Source organism: Sus scrofa, chromosome 3, assembly GCF_054392235.1.
Source record: "Sus scrofa isolate SSC_HxYL_T2T_F1_AM1 chromosome 3, Sscrofa_HxYL_maternal_Yorkshire_Landrace_v2.0, whole genome shotgun sequence".
In the NCBI taxonomy this organism is placed as follows: domain Eukaryota; kingdom Metazoa; phylum Chordata; class Mammalia; order Artiodactyla; family Suidae; genus Sus; species Sus scrofa.
This window is the reverse complement of record NC_139385.1, coordinates 123,650,716-123,669,895: the sequence shown is the minus strand read 5'-3', so window position 1 is coordinate 123,669,895 and position 19,180 is coordinate 123,650,716. Positions and strand designations below refer to the sequence as shown.

The 19,180-nt window shown below is 43.4% G+C and overlaps 1 protein-coding gene across 2 annotated transcripts; it reads left to right on the top strand.

Annotated features, from left to right (window-relative positions):
• Positions 1-8,392: 8,392 nt before the first annotated feature.
• Positions 8,393-18,224, top strand: MRPL33 (mitochondrial ribosomal protein L33). Of its 2 annotated transcripts, none has more exons than XM_003125284.6 (4): positions 8,393-8,454; positions 9,274-9,292; positions 11,287-11,393; positions 17,925-18,224. In XM_003125284.6, exons 1-4 carry the CDS (start codon positions 8,433-8,435, stop codon positions 17,972-17,974), a joined length of 198 nt encoding a protein of 65 aa, XP_003125332.1. In that variant the 5' UTR covers positions 8,393-8,432; the 3' UTR covers positions 17,975-18,224. The 2 variants fall into 2 exon arrangements, with proteins under 2 accessions (XP_003125332.1, XP_084876070.1); XM_085019944.1 differs by having other exon boundaries at positions 12,895-18,224.
• The last annotated feature ends 956 nt before the right edge of the window (positions 18,225-19,180 follow it).

The following is a 19,180-nucleotide window of genomic DNA, read 5'->3' as shown; positions in this document are numbered from 1 at the left end:
TCTGGGCTCAGCATCTGCCCTTTGACAAGATCCGTGGGAGCTGAGAAACAGGGATCTAGAACAGCGATTCCCAGAGCACAGGCAGCAGAAGCACCAGGTGAGAACTGCAAACTACCTGTGGGTCCCCATCCCCCACTGAGTCGTAGTATTTGATGGTGAGCATCCTGGGTGAGTCTGATGCGTAAGGTTTGGAAACCCCGCAGAGCGTTTTCAGAGGGCACTTTCCTAGGCTCATGGGACGTCACAGTGAAAAGAGCCTTCAAGGTGATCGGATGATAATCATCCAAGCTCGTAGGCTCCTCTGAAGCTATCGTCACACAAGTCCCAGATAAGAAACTGAGGCTAAGTGCTAGCGAAGGGTCCTATGGCCGGTACTGGTTGGGGCCAGGCTTTACGCCAAGTTCCCCTTCCACCGCAGCCGCCTCTCCTGTTGCTGGGATGCAGCCCAGCTCTCCTGCCCCAACCCCCTCCTGCCCCAGGGTAGCCTCTCCTTGACCAGGCCCCCAATCTTCCTCTCCTCCATCCCAGAGGTTCAGCCCATCATCTCCAAATCTTCACAGCCGCTTTATTTCAGCCCCCACAGATGCCATCCCTGCCCCACCCCTGTCACCCACCACACTTTTCTTTGGGTCTTTTTAGTGCCACACCCACAGCATATGGAGGTTCCAGAGTAGGGGGTCGAATCAGAGCTACAGCTGCCAGCCTACGCCACAGCCACAGCCACGTGGGATCCAAGCCGCATCTGCGACCTATACCACAGCTCACAGCAACGCCAGATCCTTAACCCACTGAGTGAGGCCAGGGATCGAACCTGCATCCTCATGGATGCTCGTCAGATTCGTTTCTGCTGAGCCACGATGGGAACTCTGAACTGCACGTTTAATTGGTGGGCTTTCTCCAAAGAGGGATTCTGTCAGCCCTTTGATAACGTTGGTGGCTCTTCTCATTGGAGGTCCAGGGTGTAGGTGGGAAGGGTGTTGTCCGCTGGGCGTCCCTCCATCTTTCAGGAAGACAGTTCGGCTTCTTGCTCTACGTCTTCTGTTTCAGCCTCTTTTGCTAAACATTCTGCAGAATGTACGGGAGCATCTCCTTTCTTTGCTTAGAGCTTCAAGACTTCCTCATTCTTTCAAAATGGCTATACGTTCCCCGCCCCCCTGCCTGCACAGGTAGGTGCTGCTCACCATTGATGTTAAATGGACACACCTGGAACTTAGGGTCTATGGTAGGGGGCTTGGCATCCACAGATCCCTAGCCCAATACTTTAAAAATTGTGAGTGGGAGTTCCCTTGCTGCACAGAGGGTTAAGAACCCGGTGTTGTCACTGCATCGGCCCGAGTTCCATCCCTGGCCCCAGAACTTCCACATGCTGTGGGTGGGGCCAAAAAAAGCTGTGAGTGGACAGTAGAATCTCCTAGGGAGTTTAAAAAACCCGATGGCCAGACTGCACTCAGATCCATTAAGTGAAAAGTTTTGGGGGTGGGAGGCAGACATCAGGAGTTTAGAAAACTCTGCAGGTGATTCCAATGTGCAGCCAAGGTTGAGAACCACTGCCAAGGCCCAATACAACTGTTCTGGGTGCGGGGTATGAGCACTTCAGGTGCATTTCAAGCTAAGCCATGGCTTTTAGCAGATTCTCAAAGTTTTTATGACACCTTTCTCCTTCTCTTTCTCCCCTCAAAAAAGGCCCATGACTGGTCTAAGACAACATTATTTTTGCAGGAAGAACTTACCAATTATTAAGGAAACCCCCCAAATGTGAGTTAACTAAATAAATAGGCATTACCACGTAGAGGAGAGGACATGCCCGTGGTTGCGTCCTAAGTGAAGGGGACCTGGGACTGTGGTGTTGGCTGGGATGGGAGAGTCCCTGCCTCTCTCCCAATTAGCCAGGAAAACGGCCGGATTTCAGACGCTGCCACTACAGAGATCTGGTCACAACACTTAACTCCCCCGCTGCCCTGAGAACCAGGGTCTCACCCCCTGACTGTAACATCCTGCTTCCTTCCTTCCTTCCTGGTTACCTAGCCCCGTCATCCTTTTTGTTTGTTTGGGGTTTTTTTGTTTGTTTTTTTGGGCCCCGTCATCCTTTTGAGTGACCACGCTCAATTCTTCACTCACTCTAGCCCCAGAAGGATGCTCACTGCTCCTTTTTTTCAACACCTCTGTGCCTTTGCTTCTGTTCTTCTCCTGGTTCCTCCCACTCTGTTCATCTTAGGAGGACCTGGTGAGGGAGGTAGAATTGAAGAGATGGAGAATGGCAGGTTTCCCTGAGAACGGAAGGTACTGAGTTTGTCAGAGTGAGTGGGGCAGCTGCCTTGTGTTAGAAGCTCTGGCTGGGGTGGTGTGGGGGCTGGAGGGGGGGATAATATACAGAGATTCAGAAGCTCTGGCCCTCAAGGGACTTAGATGCCAGTGTGGAGTCAGACTTGTCAGACTGGAAGGATACAGGAGCGTGATACATGCTCTGAGATGAATCTGTGGATGGGTGTTGTGGGGAGGGTCAGGAGAGACTTCACATAGAAAGGAATTGATACCCTTCCAGAAAGGGCTGGCCCCTGTGAAGAGGGATGGGGCTGAATTAGGAGAGTGAGGCCAGATTATGGAAGGCATTGAATGCCAACCCAAAGATGCCCGCTGCACACAGATTGAACCTGGTTGGTGCCCCTAGGTCTTGTCAGCTTTTAATCTTGCTCTCTCAGGAAGTCTTTGTTGTAGCACTAAGCTGTGGAGGCAGAGGACCCAGTTTTGAAGTTGACCCATCTGCCTGGAGATGTTGGAGCTTGTGAAGGTGCCAGCTTTTTGCGGCCTTCTCCCACAGAGTCCCCCTGCTCTACTGCCCAAGTTTCCAGGCCCCCCTTGGACAGGTAAAGTAGCCAGGATCACTGACCCCATAAAAGAGAACGGTGGCCATACTTCCCAAGCTGGACATAAGTAGGACAGTGGGCTGGACAATGGGCAGTCAGGGACCTCTTGGCAGAGCAGAAGAGGAAGAGGACAGCCTCCAGATTCTCGGGATTGAATCCCAGTGCTAAGTGCTGGGAATGCAGTGCTGACACTGTGTCTAAAGCCCCGTGAGGACAGATAGCAGTACTTGTTGTTCTTGTTCTTCATCTACTTCTCTGGGCTGTGATCCAGGTTAAAGAGCTATACCCCCTTCCTCCCCTCAGCTCCTCCCCCCGCTGCCCAAAGAAGATGTGTGCCCCTCCTCTACGGACACCCTTTCTATTTGGGCCACCAGGATGCTCTAATTGTTCTTCAATAAGGCAGAGTGTTCATTATGTAAATTCAGGCAAACACACACGCAGATACACAGACACCCCAGATCACGAATTACATGTGTATTAATAAACACTTTAATTAACACCAACTGCCAACAAAGTGTTAGCTGTAAATAACAGGTGGATGCAGGTTGAAGTAATGAGACTAGAAAGCCACTGCTTCCCTTTGACTTTGTTCAGGAATTTCAGGAAACGGTACATGGTATCTCTTTTTAAAAGGAGGCATATAACCTTACTTTTAGGACCTACTGTATAACACAGGGAACCATACTCAATATTTTGTAATAACTTGTAAGGGAAAAGAATCTGAAAAAGAACATATATATATATCACTTTGCTGTACACCTAAAACTAACACAACATTGTAAAATCAACTATACTTCAATAAGAAAGTAAGCTTATACATTCTCCTGAACCTTGAAATGATCAACAATATGCAAAGACTTTTTATCCATGTTTGCCATTTAAATGTAAATGTTTATTAATAATTTAACATTTGCCTCTCATCTCATATTCATTCATTCATTCAACAAATATGTAATAGAGGCAGCCGGCATTGTTCCAGGCACCAGGATACAGCATAAGACAGTGAACAAGACAAAGTTCCTGATCTTAAGATGTTCATATTCTGGTGATCAAAGATAGACAATAAGGAAATCAATAGGTACACAATAATATTAAAGTGATAAAATAATATTAAATGGTGATAAGTGCTATAGGAAAGCATAAAGTGGGGTAAGGAGAATGAGAGAGTGTGTGTGCACGCATGCATGCGTGTGTGCGTGCGCACATTGCTTTTTTATATAGAATGGCCACAGAAGGCCTCACTGATTAGGTGACATTTGAGTGCCAGGATTTGTTGATGGATTACATGTAGCATGTAAGAGGTATCAAGTTGGCTGCCAGAGTTTTTACTTGAGCAACTGGGACAATGAAATTGCCACATACTGATATAGAGGAAGCCTGCCGGGGGTGCAGTGCAAGTGTGGGAATTTGATTTTGGACATGTGAGGTGAAGGAGGCAGGTGAACACACCCATTTGAAGTCTGCAGGAAAGGCTGGGACTAGAAACATAAATTTGAAAGTTTTCAGCTTGTAGATTTTTAAAAACAAATCAAGTGTAACCATCAAGGGAATGAGTGTGGGCAGAGATCCAAGGACTGAGTCTTGGGCATGCCTCCATAGAGAAGTGGGTGAGATGAAAATGCGGAAAAGGTTTTTTTGGGGTTTTTTTTTTGGCCTCCCTGTGGCATGTGGCGGGATCAGATCTGAGCTGCACCTGCAGCAATGCTGGATTCTTAACCCACTGTGTTGGGGATTGAATCTGTGCACTAGAACTCCAGAGATGCTGTGATCCCGCTGTGCCTCAGAGTCCAAGATTCAGGACCTCAAGAGATGAAGCTTTGTTTTTTACCGTGAGCTCCTGAGACAGATTTCAGTTGCGTGAAGATTCCATGGTTTAAAAAGAAAGCTTGAAAACCACTAAAATCTAGTCTAGTGACTGTGCATCAGATCGCGTCTTCTACATATCTCACCCTATGAAAGGGAACCAGAATACTTTGGAGAAATGGCTAGTTCCAGGTTTGGGCTTGGGAAAGTACAAGTTTAACCAGAGACAACGGGTAACAGAAAGCAAGGAAGGAAGTGCGTCACAAGAAAATTGGACCAGCTTGAAGGGACTTCTAATGACCTACTTTGGGAAAATTCAAACATCAAAAATAATAATGACCATGTTTGATTATAAAACAATGGATAAAAACTATTCTAGTGAAACTAAAAAGTTAAAGAAAATTACAGAAAGTGGAAAACCTCTGTCACTGTTGGAAGTGACACTTATGCTAATTTCTTACTCTGAATATTAGTAATTAAAGAATAAACAATTAACATTTATCCTGCCTTTTTCAGAGAAGCTATGATTCAGCCTCATTTGATTATAGAAAGAAGAAAACTAGCACATGAATAAGGAATGGAATGTTAGAAAAATCACCATGGTGTACCCTCAAGTGTAATTCCTGAGTCAAAAAAAGATCATCACTGGATGCTAAAACCAAGTGGAAAGGTTGTTGGGTGCAGGATATGCTCATATGCCAAAGGACCACCCCACAGAAATCTGTAAAGAGAAAAAAAAAAATCTACTTTTACAATGGAGAGATCTGGAGATCACTCAACTTCGCACCAGCAGTGGAACAACCTGATCCTCTGGACCTCCTACTACGTTGGGATATGAAGCTGAGAGCATCGTGTCCTCTTGTCAAAAGTGTTCTATATGAAATCTACTCAAGGAGTTCCCATCATGGCTCAGTGGTTAACGAAGCTGACTAGCATCCATGAGGACTCGGGTTCCATCCCTGGCCTCATTCAGTGGGTTAAGGATCCGGCGTTGCTGTGAGCTGTGGTGTAGGCCGGTGGCTACAGCTCCAATTCAACCCCTACCCTAGGAACCTCCATATGCCATGGATATGGCCCTAAAAAAAGACAAAAAAGAAAAAAGAAAAAGAAAAGAAATCTATGCAAGCCTTTCGATTTATCTTTCAATTTACAGGAAATACAGGGGATAGGAGAACAAATAAAATGACTCCATAAGAAAGCAATCAGACAAATCCAGATTATGAGACACTCTACAAGAAACTAGCTGTCTCTTTACAAATTTAGTATCACACAAAAAAGTGAGGGGTTTTAGATTTTAAAGATATTGAAGATTTATGGCAATTAAAGCTAATGTATGAAACTTGACTGGATAGTGTTTTTGAAGAAACCAGCCATAAAAGATAATTTGACTGTGGCTTAGATATTAGGAAACTATTATTATTATTATTATTGTCTTTTTAGGGCCGTACCCATGGCATGTGGAAGTTCCCAGGCTAGGGGTTGAATCGGAGCTGTATCTGCTGGCCTACACCACAGTAATGCCAGATCTGAGCTGCACCTTCGACCTACACCACAGCTCACTGCCATGCTGGATCCTTAACCCACTGAGCTACTAAGCAAGGCCAGGGATCTAACTTGTGTACACATGGATACTAGTTGGGTTCGTTACCGCTGAGCCATGATGGGAACTCCAGGAAAGCATTAATTTTTTAAGGAAGAAAAATGGTATTGTAGTTATAATGATCTTCTTAGTGAGACATAAACTTAAATATTTGGTAGTAAGAAACTGTGATGTCTGCAACTTGCTTTTACATAGTTTAGCCAGAAAACCTAACCATATACATACATATTTTAAAGAATTCGGTACACATCAGTATACATAGCAGAATTTGTTGAATTTGGTATATGGTTTGTTCATTATACTATCCTTTCAACTTTTTGGCATACTGAAATGCTTCTTTATAGAAAATTGGAGTGGGGGAACACTATACAGACTCTGGGCCTCACCTCTGGCATCTCGGTCTTTTAAAGGACCACAGGTGACTGATATCCCCTCAGGAATAAGAATCACTGATCAATGCCCACACTAAGCCTGAAACAGGTCTGAAGAGTTGAAATGACTTTCCAAGGAACAGACTGTTCCTTGGCTTCTGGTTCTGTGTTCTTTCCTTACAAATCCTCTAAAGGAATTTCTTATATAAGAAACCTTACCCTCCTGGACCCCTAAAGCTCTTGTTTGTCCGCAGCTGAACCTCACAAGGTAAGGAAGGATTTGGGAACCTGGAGTGTACTCAGTTGTTGCAATCAAGTTACAGGGAAAAAACTGTTATTAAAGGTACCAAGGGAAAGGACAGTCCTAAATTAAAAAATTGAGTTGTGCTGTTCTCTTGTGGTACGGGCAGGTTTAGGATCCAGTGTTGACACTGCAGCAACTCAGGTCGCCCCTGTTGCGTAGGTTTGACCCCCTGGACTAGGAACTTCCATATGCTACAGGCGCTGCCCAAACAAACAAATAGTAAAAGCATTAAAAATTGAGTTGTATTGGAGAGCTACAGTTCCTCCTTTAAATGATTTTTATTACTTTCAGCGAGGATAATCCATGAGAATACATCTTCTTTCACATTTGTAAAATTTAATATATAGATAAAATCACAGATTAGAAAAAAATCCCCAAGTCCTAATTATTAGTTGGAAAATGAAGTTTTTTTTTTTTTTTTGTCTTTTCAGGGCCATTTCCACAGCATATGGAGGTTCCCAGGCTAGGGGTCTAATCAGAGCTGCAGCCGCCGGCCTACACCACAGCCACAGCAACTCGGGATCCGAGCCGTGTCTGCGACCTACACCACAGCTCACAGGCAACGCCGGATCCTTGACCCACTGAGCAAGGCCAGGGATCAAACCCCCAACCTCATGGTTCCTAGTTGGATTCGTTAACCACTGCGCCACGACGGGAACTCCTGGAAAATGAAGTTTTGAATGAAGTCCTTAGTGTTGAAGGAGCCAGGTTCCTTAAAGATAGATTAAGACTGGAAGATGGCAAAGTGGTTAAGTCCCAATATCTAATGGAAAGGGATGAGTCTTTGCAGTCAGACAAAGTTTGGGTTCAAATTCTGACTCTGCCATTTACTAATTTTGTGACATTAAGCAAATTATGTGAGTGCTCCTAATCGCAGTTTTTCAGCCCCCTATTGCCAGACACTATATTAAGTGCTTAGACAAGGCAGTTAACAAGATGCAGAGGGCACTGCCTTCATAGAAATCCAACATGTAATTAAAGAATAGGGATTTCAGGTGGGCTTCTTAATTCTGGAGGGACTGAGAGTAGCTGTGAAGCAGGTGGAGTTGGAGTTGGAATTGGATGGAGGAAGCAAAAGAAGCAACCATTTAAGGAAATAATGCCTCAGCCTGATAGCCTGAAGCAGTTGAGGAACCTACGGAGTTCCTGTGGCTTTAATGTAGGTGGCGGCGATTATTCAGTGAAACAAGTATGGAAAGCACCTAATTCGCATCTAGAAGGAGCAGCCAGATCTGGGGTGCGAACCCCGAGCGCTAACAAAGTCCCTCTCCAAATGGGGAGAGGCCTGCATCTTCCAGCACCACGAAAGAAAGCCGCCTGACATATAAACCACACAGGAAAAAAGCGGGCTCCGACCCTCAGGTCTATGTCGGGGGGCGTGGTCGCGGTGAACTTCCGGACATCCTGTTCCGGATCAGGCCTGTGCCCCGGAAGCAGTTGTTTGTTGAGGGACCTTGGGCCCGTTACGGACCCTGCAGTGTACTCTCGCCATGTTCTTGTCCGCGGTCACCTGTAAGTGGGGCTGAAGGCGGCGGGACCGTGGCAGTTGGCTCGGGACGTGGCGGGGCGGGGTGCGCGCGCGCGGGGCGGGAAACTGCGACTGCGACTTCCCAGGCCTTCAGAACTACAGCGCCCGGCATGCCCCGCGGCGCGCTCGCTGAGGGGCAAGTGGGTCTTGGGGGTCGGCGGTGCTGTTGCTGGATCCAGTTGCGGTTCGTTTGGTCAGCGGGAGTGGGGCACACTTCCCCCGCTCTCTGTAGCGCTGTGTCAGCAGAATCACTGCAGTCCTAACTGGGCAAAACTTCGGAATTTGTAATACTGTCAGTGGCTTAGAACTTCCAAGATGAAGAGCAGAGGTTGACCTTAGGTCTTACAGCTGGGCTGGGAAAGCAGCCCTCTGGCTTCCCAGACTGGGCTCTTCCATGCACCAGGCAGACCTATCATTTAGTTTCCCTTCTCCACCTGATGTGATGATTGTTGGAGTTTGCATAAGTTAACTTACCAAACAAGAGGCTTGTTCTAGTGCAAATATTTACACCTTAGAAGAGGAACAAGTGGAGCAGATCTTTATAAAGATTTAAAAGTATCCGTCCAGCTGAAAAGAGCTTGTGCAAAGCATTACGTCCAGAACTGTAGTGTTCTGATTGGATGTTTAAAACTCTGTAAAATCCTAACGGAATCCCTGATAGCTCAGGAGAGTAGTTAACTTGAGTGACAGCCTATGGTGTACTTCTTAAGTGTTTTTGATTATTAATGATATTTATGTGAACTGCAAGATAATAAATCGATATTTTCTCTTTTCTCTTCTATCTTTTCCTCCTTTCAAAAAAGTTGCCAAGAGCAAGTCAAAGTAAGTAAGAGTTTTCATTTTTTTAAACTTGTTTATGTTAGATTCATTAATCCAGCTGTTGCCAATGAATCCTTTTGGTAAACGAAGCATTTGGCCTTGATTTTATGAAAGTTGGTTTGAGGATTACTTACCTGATGAATTATCTTGGCCTTATGAACTGTTTGAAAAAATATTTTCCCTCCTTCCCAACTGACCTACTTAAGTGAGCATTCAAATAATTTACTTAAAGTTGCTTTTGCTGTCTTGTTCCTAAACAAATTATCAGGATCCCCATGCTCTCTTTGGACTACCACTGTATTTCTGTTTTCTCAAATTGAGGACTGAGGACCATTTGTGTGGAGCCCACTACAGGAATCTAGCAGAATATGCTGTGATTTGATTAATCCACAGAGTCTGTTTAATTGAGTTTTGTAATCCTTTGCATTCATGGTATAAGCATATCAAAAATAGCAAAGGCTGAAGATTCCATTCTGTACCAGAGAGACTATAAATAACAAAATGGTATTTCAAAATAAATTTTGTGGACAATAGCTGAAGTAAGATTTTCTGTGTTAAAAATAGAAAAATTCTAAAGCAGGAGTTCCCTTCATGGCGTAGTGGTTAACGAATCCGACTAAGAACCATGAGGTTGCAGGTTCGATCCCTGGCCTTGCTCAGTGGGTTAAGGATCCGGCGTTGCCTTGAGCTGTGGTGTAGGTTGCTGACACGGCTCAGATCCCCACATTGCTATGGCTCTGGCGTAGGCTGGTGGCTACAGCTGCGATTGGACCCCTAGCCTGGGAACCTCCATATGCTGCGGAAGCAGCCCAAGAAATGGCAAAAAGACAAAAAAAAATTCTAAAGCAGCCTTTGCTTACAACCCAAGACACACTACGAATCTTTAAATCTAGGTTTTTTGGATTAAAGTTAATGAAAAACATGTATGTTAGTATTTTCCCCTCGGTATCTTTTATTGATTCCTATAGCTTTCCCCACAATCCAATTATTTATTTCCCACCTTTAGGTTCTGCAGGAATCTTCCATGCCTTCTGTTTCTTTGGAGATGCTCTCTGCCTCTCCTGTTCTTTGTATCCCCCTTGTGCCATTTGTCATTAATGCCTTGCTTTAGAGACCTTGTGTGTGTAACTTACCTTCCGTGCTATTGCAGTTACTACTCCAAGATGCACAGGTGGACTTACAGGGCTTTGCATTTCCTATAGTGCTTTCCACAGAGTAAGCACTCAGTAGAAATTTGTTAAATCTTTTTGAATGAATGACGAATTATTGTCCTCTTCATCAGCAAATATTATACCCCTCTTGTGTTTGAGGCACTGTGCTGAACATTGAAAGAGATTCAGATTTGTGCAATATACCTTAGATGCTTCAAATTCTTTTTGGACTTAGATGAGAAATAAAATAGCAGGCGCTACATAGGGAGACAAGACACATGGAAAAGTAACAAATAGTATGAGGCACTGAAAGGTCCAGTGAGGCAGAACCTGAGCTTTATGCTTTGGATGACGATAACTTAAAACACGAAGGGGAACAAGGTTTGACACCTTGGCCATGTAAAAGTGCGGATCCCTTTATTCTGTCCCTTCTGGATTTTACCCTTATTGCTCATCCCTGGAAGATAGGGCTCTTCTGAGGCAGCTGTCTTCACAATTTCCTGACCGGCCAGCTAGGGTTACCAGTATTTATGTATTTTCCCTGCTCCTGACTTCTGCTCCTTCTGAAAGGTGGGTGTCTGGTCTCTTCCCACAATATGGTTTGATTGTTCTCGTTCCCTTTGTTAGGTCATTATTAAGGCCCTCTGTGTAATGGAACAAACCTTGGGAATTAGAACCACTGAAGCTGTGATTTGTGGAAAACATAGGCAGTCTTAGAACTGCACTTATAGCTTCAGTGACGTCCCACAACTAATACTACTGTATGGGGTTCTCAAAATGTGCCATCCCCCCTGACTGATTTTAGCCTATTTCCTCTGCGTCTAACACCTTGCTTTTAAATCATAGAACAATTCTGGTGAAAATGATGAGCCAAGCTGGAACAGGTTTTTCCTTCAACACTAAGAGAAGCCGACTGCGGGAGAAACTGACTCTGTTGCATTATGATCCAGTTGGTAAGATTCAGAGAAGTTACTCCATGATGAATTCAATGCTCTCAAGTCCTGTTGCCCTTTCCAGACTGATGCTGAATGTCTTTGGCAGTTGGTGGCCCTGTTGTCACTATAACATTCATTCTAAGTATGTATTGAAAGTTACTCTTGCAGGTGCTGGGATATGTGAGGACACAAGGTAGACTCATGCCTGTGGTCTTGGCACTTGGTCTCTTTTGAAAGGGAGAAAAAGGACAAATGACAGATTATGTTAAGGACTTTGAGAGAAACAAGCAGGATGCTGAGATGTAGGTTAAAGTTGGGGAAAGGTAGATCCCATCTTTATTCTGTCCCTTAGATAGGATAGACCAGGGAAAGTCTCCCTAGTAGGAGATAGTTAACCAAAGATTTGAAGGTGAGAAAACAGCCATGTACATAGACTAGGCGAGGGAGTTCCCATTGTGGCTTAGTGGGTTACAAACCCAACTAGTATCCATGAGGATGCAGGTTTAATCCCTGGCTTCACTCAGTGGGTTAAGGATCCAGTGTTGTCGAGAGCTGTGATGTAGGTTGCAGACGAGGCTCAGATCTGGTGGTGGTGTGGCTGTAGCCCAGCTGCAGCTCTTGATTCAGCCCCAGTCTGGGAACTTCCATATGCCACAGGTGCGGCCCTAAAAAGCAAAAATAAATAAATAGATAGAATAGGCGATATTGTGAAAACAGAAAGAGAAGAGTCTTGAGACAGGGAGGAAGTGTTTTCCTGAGGTCATCTATCCAACAGTGGCAAGTATTTAGATCTAGATTTGAGTTAAAGGAGTATGATGTCTTATATATTAGTGCAGGAGGGTAGGAAATTTCACTTTCTATTTTGTACCATCTGCTAAAGTGCCATAATAAGTGGTAACTTTATTTTATTTTTTTTTAAATGTACCAATGAATTTTATTTAGGAATGTCACGTCTATGTCCACATGGGAATAAGTGGTAACTTTAAATGGTTTCAGTAGATAGAGATATTTGTCAGAAAGAGACAAATGTTCCTAAGTCCAGATTGTCTGCTCATGAACAGGAGTCAGCACCTGATTGCTATTGGTGGTAGCCTGTCTTGTTTTTGGATTTCATGGGCAGGTTTATGCAAAATAAATGAGCAAATCATTTATTTTAAAACTCGAGGCCATTCATTTCGTTTTCGTGCCTTTGCTTTTTAACAGTCCCTTTATAACTGCTTCCTAATAGTGGCTGTACTGGAGCTTCTGGGTTGGTAATCAGGTGGAGATTCTGGGACTCTCATGCTCAGGGCCCGGCAGCTTCGCTCCCCTCCCTTGCCATACCTTGTCCTGTGTGTCACTTGCATCTGGCTGTTCCTGAGTTACTGTCTCCAGGCAGATAGTGTCTGAGTTGAGTTGAATTGTAAGACACATGGTTGGTGATCAGAGTTGGAACTGGTGCTTGATTCTTATTTCCCCAAGTTAATCTGTTATAGAATGAAAGACAGGAACTTAACCTCATAATCAACTTTTTCATTAGCTAAGAACAAGGCCTGTTAGACTTGCTGCTGGCCAAGATGGAGCAATGCGACCGAACTGACCCTCCCACTTGAAACAACAACAACAACAACAACAAAAGGACAAAATAGGCAACAAAAGTCAGTGATCCCTGTGAGGAAAGAGACAAACTAATGCTTGTGGATAACCACACAAGATGGAAAATTCTGTCTTCTTTGCTTACGTATAAAGTCTTCATGTCTTCAGATATCACAAATGCAAGCACCTGTACTCTCCAGGCAATCAACCCAATTTTGTAGATGAGGAATCTGGTGCCAAGGACCTTAAGGGCAGAGAACTAAAATATATGACAAGATGACAATTGGTACTCAGGACCGTCTTACTCCAAAAGCCTAGGTCCTGAAGCACTCTACGAATGGACCTGTTATTGAGAGAGTTCACAGGAGGCTAAAACCGCTTACCTGTATATGACCTCGGGTTGGGCAGTAGTGCGAATCTGGCTGACAGCTATGTTAATAGCTGCTTTCAGAGTTTGTACAGAAGGTCTCACAATCACTGTTCACTATGCTGCATTTGTCAACATCTAAGAAAAACAAAAACATCACCTCAAAAAAAAAAAAAAAAAAGAAAAGAAATAAGGGCTATACCAGTGTAAGGAGGCATTTCAAAAAGTGAGAAGCCCAGTGGTCAGCTTAAAATTGGCATGAGTTCCACTATATAAGAGAAATAAAATTTCCTGCTGTTCTTATGGTATTAAAATTTCTGGTCATTCTTTATTACAATAAAAAAGGAATTCTAGGTTTGTCCCTGATGATTAGGAGTCTGAATTTCAGGATGATATCCCAGATGATGGAAAAATTATTAGAACGATAAGGTATGTGTCTTCGTCTGGGTTGATACAACAAAACACCACAGACTAGATGACTTAGCAACAACAGAGTTATTTTTCAGAGTTATTTCTGAGGCCTGGGAGGTCCAAGATCAAGGTGCCAGCATGGTTGCTTTCTGGCATAGGCCCCTTTCCTGGTTCACAGAAAGGAGTTCTTGCTGTGTTCTCACGCGGTGGAGGGGCAGGCAAGCTCTGTACGTGTCTTTTTTAAGAGAATCCCATTCATGAAGGCTCCACCCTTAGGACCAACACACTTCCCCAAGACCCCGTCTCCTAGCAGTACCATCTTTGGGGGTTAGGATTTCGACATAAATTTGGGAAAATGCGAACATTCAGACCATAGCAACATGATGCTGATTGGTGTGGTGGTTTTCTCCCTCTGGTTTCTTTATATAAGTTGGTAAAAACCCAAAGGAATGGACTTTACACTGAAGTAGTTGTTTTCCTAGCCTTTTAGCTCCTTTTGAGTTTTTTAGGAACTTGTACAATGTTCATAAATGTTGATTGAACAACTTTCTGTGATGTTTTAAGTGGGAAAATGTATTGGAATTTTCATTCTTAGTAGGGAGGTATTAGGAATTTATTTTGTCGGATTGATTTTAATCTTTGAGACTGGGAAATGATACTGCCATAAGCAGTTCTGACTCTGAGTTGAAAGTGGAAGAAAAGATTCGTATATAAATTTCAAACAGATGATTACAACTTTTACTTAGATAAGGAATGGTTGGAGCCTTGACAGCACAACTTTGTCTGTTCTGAAGAAGGGAATGTTCTGGGATAGCGGACTGGCTCGCTGCCCACCTGCCGAATGCCCCGTGGGCTCACGTGATGGTGTCTGCCTTGCCGCCTGCCCCATTGCTCAGGGTACCAAATACTTGGCAGTCCTCCCAGCATATTTTACTGCAATGAGTAAATGGTTAGTTTAAGGGTGATGTTTTGTTTGTCTGGTTTTTGAAGGAAATCAAGCAGGGAAACATGAAAAAAAGTCCCAATTATTTGAGTACTTCATGGTATAATCGATGGCTAGAGCCAGCCTGTGTCCTTTCAGACTCTTTGTCCTCATATGACTCTAGATGCAAGTTTGCAAGGAAGAAGGATTAAAGGCCGAGTTAGAAGCTTATTGAACTTTGTTAAATATATGAAGCTTTATTATAAAGAAAATGAAAACTTGTCAGTTTTAATTCCTTGGTTGACTAAACAAGACAGTATAGCCTTTAATGGAAGCAGAATAGATTTAGGTTAGATGTAGGGAAAGAACTTGACAGATTCATTCTTCTATGAATTAAGTAGCAAATATTTTGACAGAAAATTAATTTATGTTTATGATTGTGGATAGCAGTGTGTCATTTCAACTCAGCGAACACATATTGAGTGTTCACTGTATGTCTGGCAACCCTGTGAGGGAGATGGAGTTAGCCCTCTCACAGGAAGAAAACTTAGGAAGAAGTATTTTCAGAAATTTGCCCAAGGACTCACAGTAGATAAATGGTGGAGCCAAGGCTTGAACCCAGTTTTTCTGACTCCAGGCCTATTTTTTTCTATCATATGGTGCCAAATGAGTCTCCCTTTTAGGCCCTTCCCCTGTGGTTGACACTGTCATTCTTACTTCCTACCACAATTTCTTTTTTTTCCTTTTTAAGCAATGGAAGTTCCCTGCGGCACATGGAGGTTCCCAGGCCAAGGGTCCAATCGGAGCTGTAGCCGCTGGCCCACACCACAGTCACGCAGGATCCGAGCCACATTGGCGACCTACACCACAGCTTCTGGCAACACCGGAGACTTGACCTACTGAGTGGGGCCAGGGATCAAACCTGCATCCTCATGGATACTAGTCACCTTGTTTCCTCTGAGCCGTGATAGAAATGCCCTACCGCAATTTCTCTACACCAGATAGCCTTTTCTGTTGTGGTTCATCCAATTGCTGCTGCTGCTGCTTTTTTTTTTTTTTTTTTTTTTAATTTTATTTTTTTTGCTGCTGCTTCTTCAGACTTAATTTTACCCTCTCTATGAGGTGTTTCCCTCACTATTCCAGTGCCCTTTGATCTTTAGGTTCCTGTGGGGCTTACTGGACATTTATACAGGCCCCTCATGATAAACTGATATTAAATCAGGGACTCTTCTTATGCTTTTGTAAATTCTACTTTGTCTAGCACCATTCTGTGGACTTAAATATTCTTTCAGTTAAGGGAAGTGAATCAGAAAATTTTCATGAATAAAGCCTGGCTTTACTAATCTTCATCAGTTACCCCTGTCATTTAAATTATGTCCTAATTGGCTGTCAATGAGACAAGTTCCTATTTTTTAATCTATTTTTTAGTTCCATGTAGAAAAACATGGAGGAAATATTTCTTGCCATGACTAACATTGTGTTATGGGAAAATATTTTGGTTCTTTATGCTGTTTTTTTTTTTTTTTTTTTGTCTTTTTAGGGCTGCACTTGTGGCATATGGAGGTTCCCAGGCTAGGAGTCTAATCAGAACTGTAGCTGCTGGCCTACACCACAGTCACAGCAACGCCAGATCCAAGCCACATCTGTGACCTACACCACAGCTCACGGTAACGCTGGATCCTTAACCAACTGAGAAGTGGGGCCAGGGATTGAACCCAAAACCTCATGGTTCCTAGTTGGATTCGTTTCCACTGCACCATGACAGGAACTCCTATGCTGTCTTGTGGTCTTCCTTGGATTTTGAAGGAGCATCAGCCCTACTTATATTTAATGTCAGATGATTTGAAATATATTAAAATTATACCTATTTTATTATAAAGTAATAAAATTGATTTTTATTTTGTAGATATAATTCTGTTCCCTGGATAATAGTTACTAAATTCAGCTGCCCATCAGACTCCTCTGAGGGTTTTAAAAGATACAGACTTCCAGTCTTACTCTAGATCTGCAAACCAGAGTTGGAGGCTAGAGGTGGAGGCAGAGGTGGAGGCAGGAAGTAGGAAAGTATTTAAATAAGCTGCCTAGCTAATTCTTTTTTTTAATTTAGAATATTTTATTTTATTTATTTTTGTCTTTTTGCCATTTCTTGAGCCGCTCCCACGGCGTATGGAGGTTCCCAGGCTAGGGGTCAAATCAGAGCTGTAGCCACCGGCCTGCGCCAGAGCCACAGCAACTTGGGATCCGAGCTGAGTTTGCAACCTACACCACAGCTCACGGCAACACCGGATCCTTAACCCACTGAGCAAGGCCAGGGATCGAACCCGCAACCTCATGGTTCCTAGTCAGATTCGTTAACCACTGCGCCACGACGGGAACTTCTGCCTAGCTAATTCTTAATCATAGACAGTTGGAGACTCTAATATACAGAGTATCCATATTGATTATAGAAGAATAACAGAAAACAAAGCTAAGTCTCTTTGTGTGGTAGGACAAGTGAGTTGCTGTTGTGTCATGGTCTTTGGAGTTCCTGGATCTTACTGGGTGCACTGTTTTTGTTTCTTTGGCAAAGAAGAATTCAGGTGGGGTATGTGAGCGAGAGAGAGGTGTGAGATGTCGGTGGAGTGCTATGGAGGGCGTTACAGGAACCATAAAACCTTATTGCCCAGCCTCTAGTCTCTAATCTTTCACCCAGACAGTTAGCAGTTTTGTTTGGGGTATTTCAGAGAACTGCACTCTGTTAGGATATTTATAATGAGATTTTGCTTATGGTATTAAATCTATTACCAAACTAGAAAGTCCATATTTGGATCTATGAAACGATTTCTGGAAAGTACAAGGTTTAATGTGTATTAACTCTTTCACCCAGGCTTCCTTTTCTTCTGTGGTCTGCTCAGTTTTTCCTGGTCTCTTCCAGAGTCTAGCTCTCGCTTTACCTCCTACAAGAGTGGACATTAACTGGGTGAAGACGTTGTTTTTCATTTTCTGCCTGTAACTTTCCTTTTTAAATTTGAATATTTCACGTTGGATGAAATGTGTCCTTGTGGGGTACCAAGGATGCCACTGATGGGCTGGTGGCTCTTCCCTTGTTTTCCTTACCATTTTCTCCAGTCTTCTGTGGCCTTTGGGATTGAGGAACCAAGTTTGCAAGTCAGCTCCACCCTTATGACAAAGGAAAGTAAAAGAAGAGAAAGAGGGCTCCTCGTCTGATCTGTACTTGTATTAAAAAATGATACTTTTTAGTTTTCTGCTACAATCCTTTTTTCTCCTCCTACAGTGAAAAAAAAAGTCCTCTTTGTGGAACAGAAAAAAATACGCTCCCTCTAAACAATGGATTGAAAATGAATTCGATTTATAAATGAGAAGACTGAGGGCGGGATACTGATTCAGAAATTCTGCAGCGTGTAATAAAAGAAGAGGAAATGGCACAGAATCACTGCCTCCTGTGATTTGAAGGCCATTGTGAAGGAAAACAATGCAGTGAAAGAAAGTTCTTCATATTAGGACATATATCATTGCATCACATTTATTTATCTTTCTGGATATTTTTATAGCCCTTAATAAAAGTATTAAAATAGCCTGTGCTATTGTCTCTTAATGATGTTTTCTCCCACTATTTGAAATTAAAAGACTACATTACTAAAAAATAACCATTGTTTCATATAATAGAAGAAAATTTTCCATAATAAGATTTGTGCAAGAGTTTCCAGTCTGCTCCTCCTTGTACTTCATGGAAAAGGCAGAGTCACAGTCCAGTTTTTCAAGAGTGGTCTTGAAAAAACTCCTGTGCCATAACAGAGGTGGCAGGGTTGATCAAGAATAAGAAGCGAGCCAGCCTGTAATGAAAAAGAAGCCAAGAGAACTTTTTTTTTTCCTTCCTTTTTTGGCCGTCCCTTGGCATGTGAGGTTCCTGGGCCGGGGATTAGATCTGAGGCAGCTGCAGTCTTGACCTGAGCTGCAGCTGTGGCGGCACCAGATCCTTAACCCACTGTGCCTGGTTGGGGATCAAACCTGTGTCCCAGTTCTCCCAAGGTACCACTGATCCCATTGAGCCACAACAGGAACTCCTTTTTTTTTTTTTTTTTTTTTTTTTTTGCTTTGTAGGGCCACACCTGCGGCATATGGAAGTTCCCAGGCTAGAGGTCGAATCAGAGCTACGGCCACCCGTCTACGCCACAGCCATAGCAACACAGGATCTGAGCTGCGTCTGTGACCTACACCACAGCTCATGGCACTGCTGGATCCTTAACCCACTGAGTGAGGCCAGGGATTGAACCTATGTCCTCATGGATCCTAGTTGGGTTCGTTAACCCCTGAGCCACAAAGGAAACTCCTGAGACTGAATATTTTTGATTTGTGTTTATGTAATTTATATAAAATGCCATTGGTCCATATTTTCAAACTCAGGTCACCAAAGCCATATCCAGGATTTTCTAGGACACTTTGGACTGCTTTAACTCCTAGATTTTTTTTTTAAATAAATGTGTTTCCATAAAGCTAATGGCTAGGGTTTCTGGGGCATGGTGGTATCAT

Bases quoted from the DNA above. Each gene is read 5' to 3' on its own strand.
- MRPL33 (XM_003125284.6), top strand. From the start codon at position 8,433: ATGTTCTTGTCCGCGGTCACCT. The intron at 11,394-17,924 runs GTAAGATTCAGA...CTCCTCCTACAG, and splicing joins GTTGCATTATGATCCAGTTG to TGAAAAAAAAAGTCCTCTTT.